Raw genomic sequence first — 4,324 nt, 5'->3', positions numbered from 1 at the left:
TCTAGGGTCAGGTTGATGTGTGAAGTGTAAAACTTTTCTCAGAGTGTTTTTCTCTGCAGCAGGAATCAGTGATGGACAAATCGATCTCTATCACAGACCTGGAGATGACGTCGTTTTACCGTCTGATGTTTATTCTTCACGTTACCAATGTTCTGATGTTGCATGGATTAATCCCAAATATCGACATACAAAATACATCGTTCGTAATGGAACTATTGTGAAGACGTCACCTGGAGCTGACAGGAGGAGTTTGAGCAGTAACTGCTCTCTGATCATCAACAACATCACTGCTGAAGATGCTGGTTATTACATCTGTTGGATTAGAAATGGTGATGGTTACTCCGAGACATCTGTGTATCTGAGTGTTTTAACAGGTGAGTGTTTTGACTTAATAACATCCAGACTGTCAGTTTGAATCCTCCTCATCAACTCTGAGTGAAACGCTGTTAAAAGCTTGTGTGGATTTGTCAGCGACATGAACGTCTGGTGTGTTTGGGATCGTCCTCAACATGATGGATCCTCTCAGAGGAACTGGACCACAAACACCTGATGTTTATTTACACGTTGAAATATTTGATGTTTCCATCAGACAATCACTCAGTAAAACTGGATCAGTAAAATGAGGAGTTTCTCATATTCAAGAGGCTGAAATAACAGTGTTTTGTTTTGTTCCAGTCTCTCCATCTCCACCAGATGTGGATCCAGGAAGGGATGGAGATGTGACATTACGCTGTTCTCTGGTGAGAGACCGTTACTTCGGTCCCTGTGAGCAGAACAGCATCATCTGGGTGGATGAGACAGGAAGTGTGCTGCTTGGTGAAGGTGATGGGTTTGTGTCTGGAGGACAGAACAACTGTGTTTCTGATCTGATGGTGAAACATCAGAGACGCTCCAAGAGAAGATTCACCTGCCAGTTTGTTGAAGGAGACAGAGTGAAGATAGATGCTGAATACACGCTGGACTTTACAGGTAAGACCCTGAAATCATGGAGACCCGGAAACTAGGTGAACTGGAATAGTTAATGAAAATGAAATAAGGGCTTGTTAAAGTCCAATGTTGCTTTTCTGAGTTGACAAACCTAAATATCTACGTAAAATCTCTTATTCGGTGTGTTGAGATTAAAACGTTGTGTTTTTCTCTGCAGCAGGAACCGGCGTGAGAACAATCATTCTCTACCACAGGGTTGGAGATGACGTAGCTTTGCAGAATAACGTTGACTTATCGTCTTCCAACTGCTCCGATGTTGAGTGGATTTACAGCAGAGACACAAGTTCAGCGTCTCATGAGGAGTTTGGTTCTGGAGCTGGCAGGATGGACAGGAACTGCTCCCTGATCATCACCAACATCACCGCTGGAGACGCTGGTCTCTACGAGAGCCGGCTGAGGGACAAGTACAACACCGTTGTGTATCTCAGTGTTTTAACAAGTGAGTATTTGGACTGTGTGGGAAACAGTGCAACCAAAAACATCCAACCCTTGCTGGGTTTGTCCGTCCCAGGAAGGGTTTCCCTCTTTGGATCCTGCTGTTGAACGGGATGGAGAAAAAGACAGTCATCATTACTTTCTGTAGAACATTTTTTCCTTCTGTCTTTACTTCAACTTCTATCAATCAATCATAGCTTTTGGTGTTCCTATCAGACAATAGGGCTTGGTCGTCTTGTCGTCATCACTTGGCAGAGCCGCCATGTTGGAAGCTAACTTAGCTGCTCTTCGGAATACTGTGCACAGACGTGCTCCCTCTTCGTTGTGTCTTACTTATAATCGTTACTTTCTGTTATTCTGTAACCATGGTAACCGTTGCTGTGTTGTGTTGTGCAACAGCTCCACACATAACAGACATGGGGAAAAGATCGCTAACGGTTTAACTTTTCACCACTTTCCTGCTCGGAGGCAGAACCACGGAGGCCGAGTATCTGAGATAACAAAGTATCTGAGATAACGAAGTATCTGAGATAACAAAGTATCTGAGATAACGAAGTATCTGAGACAACGCTTGGATCGCGGCTGTAAGATGAGCAAACATAACCTTCCACAGTAAACCACAAACAAACACTAACACAGACCGGGGTCAGATCAAAACATGGGTTTTATTCCCCACTTCTCCAGCTAAACGCAGTTGCTGACCATCTCTCTGCGGTGCCATTAACCCAAATCTTCAGATAAAACTAGTTTGTTGAGGAAAAAATATTAACTCTATTTGTAGCTGCAGAGTAAAAAATAATCCCACGAGGAAAACAAAAATATTGCTCACGCCTCGGAGCCTCTTCCACATAATATAGCGGTCAAAAAAAAAATGAAAAAAGTAAGAGTAATACAAAACATGTACTGTATGTTGTACTATTATACAAATTTATTGAAACACATGGCGAGTCAAACATTTACCAAAGCAGCTGCCAAACACTCCTAAACAAGGTAGTAAGACGTGGGTTGTGCAGAACTGCAGCAGTTCGTCAGAGTTCCACTCTTTAGTAGGGATTTCATATGGATCCAAACCGTTAATAATCATTATTTTCCCCATATTCCGCTCCCTGGCTTCCTTGTTTAAGGTATCTGGTAAATTCCAGTTGCTTTCTGGCATTTACATTTTTTTTTGCGTTCCGTCTGTTCACTTGGTGCTACCACACTGCTACTACACTGCTCTGTGTTTACACTAACGAGGCTGCCAACATGGCCGCCACATCCCAGAATGCAACTTGGTGACCAAGCCCTATGGCCAAGGTTACATGATGTATTTTAAGAAGAAGAAAAATAGTTCCTCACATGTTAGAAATATGTTTTTTGAGTGAAACTACAGTGTTTTGTGTCCTTCCAGTCTCTCCATCTCCACCAGATGTGGATCCAGGAAGGGATGGAAACGTGACATTACGCTGTTCTCTGGTGAGAGACCGTTACTTCGGTCCCTGTGAGCAGAACAGCATCATCTGGGTGGATGAGACAGGAAGTGTGCTGCTTGGTGAAGGTGATGGGTTTGTGTCTGGAGGACAGAACAACTGTGTTTCTGATCTGATGGTGAAACATCAGAGACGCTCCAAGAGAAGATTCACCTGCCAGGTTGTTGAAGGAGACAGAGTGGAGATAGATGCTGAATACACGCTGGACTTTACAGGTAAGACCCTGAAATCATGGAGATAATAAAAACTGGATGTTGTGGCAGGATGAGGCTCGACTCCAGAGGTTGGTAAAACACGTCTTTATTCCGTGACAGCGGAATCCAACTGCCCAAAAGAACTGTCAGTTGACAACTGTAAACTAACACACGTTGCTAAGCAACCAAATACATGCTTGTGACCACGCCCCCTTCCATACAGTCCTGATGGGTGCGAGGTCCGTTATTGTGTCCGCCACACAGCCCCCCCCAGAACACCCAGAAGGTTGTCCTTGGAAGGGCCCATCAGTCCCTCACTGGTGGCTTAATCAGCCGACCATAACGGCTGCGCCGTCCTTCCTGTACCACCACAGGAGCATCAGTGTGAGCAGGACGCTGCGGAGAAAAAATAACAGTCTTCGGTGGTAAATTAGAATGTCCATCCTTTGCAGCATCGATAGGAGGTCTCAGTGGAGGGCGTCCACGACGGGGGACCTGGGCCCGGGACCACAGCTTCATCCGCTATAGTGTGTGCGGGTTTAAGCCTGTCTAGAGCAACGTGTTCTTTGCGGCCTCCTAGATCTAACAAAAAAACCTTAGGGCCTCTCTCGAGGACTCTAAAGGGGCCGTCGTATGGAGGCCGTAGAGGAGAGCGATGAGCATCATGCCGCACAAAGACAAACTGAGCCGACTTGAGCTCCGATGGAATGAATGTCCGCGGAAAACAGTGGTGAATGGGCCCCGGGGTCAAAAAACGATTTGATGCAAAGGGACCGCTTGCTGGGTGAATTTGCGGAGCCGAGCTTTCAGGCAAAAATTCTCCTGGCACACGGAGTGGCTGACCGAACACGAGCTCTGCGGGCGACGCATTTAAATCTTCCTTCGGGGCCGTGCGCAAACCGAGCATGACCCACGATAAGCGGTCCACCCAGTTACCATCCGAGAGCGCAGCACGCAGTGCTGCTTTGAGGGACCTGTGAAAACGTTCACAAAGGCCATTAGCTTGTGGGTGGTATGCAGTAGTACGGTGTACCTGCACTCCCAAAGCTTCTGCCAACGACGACCAAAGTTCTGAAATGAACTGGGGTCCTCTGTCAGACGTGATGTCAGACGGGACACCAAAACGTGAGACCCAGGCACCCAGGAAAGCACGCGCCACATCTTTTGACCCTGTAGAGGAAAGGGGCACTGCCTCGGGCCACCTGGTGGTACGGTCCACCATGGTGAGGAGGTGCGTGT

The 4,324-nt window shown here is 46.5% G+C and overlaps 1 protein-coding gene across 1 annotated transcript; it reads left to right on the top strand.

The window, feature by feature from the left end:
- Positions 1-985: 985 nt before the first annotated feature.
- On the top strand, positions 986-3,428 carry LOC133438747 (uncharacterized). Its single transcript, XM_061717416.1, has 4 exons — positions 986-1,004; positions 1,145-1,426; positions 2,813-3,092; positions 3,350-3,428. The coding sequence occupies exons 1-4, from the start codon at positions 986-988 to the stop codon at positions 3,426-3,428; spliced, it is 660 nt and encodes a 219-aa protein (XP_061573400.1).
- The last annotated feature ends 896 nt before the right edge of the window (positions 3,429-4,324 follow it).

Source organism: Cololabis saira, unplaced genomic scaffold (assembly GCF_033807715.1).
Source record: "Cololabis saira isolate AMF1-May2022 unplaced genomic scaffold, fColSai1.1 scf125, whole genome shotgun sequence".
Lineage (NCBI taxonomy): Eukaryota > Metazoa > Chordata > Actinopteri > Beloniformes > Belonidae > Cololabis > Cololabis saira.
Note: the sequence above shows the minus strand (reverse complement) of the source record. Positions and strands in the feature narration are given on the sequence as shown.

Coding starts and splice junctions, on each gene's coding strand:
- LOC133438747 (XM_061717416.1), top strand. Junction 1,427..2,812: donor GTATCTCAGTGTTTTAACAA/GTGAGTATTTGG, acceptor GTGTCCTTCCAG/TCTCTCCATCTCCACCAGAT. Junction 3,093..3,349: donor GAGATAGATGCTGAATACAC/GCTGGACTTTAC, acceptor TCCGCCACACAG/CCCCCCCCAGAACACCCAGA.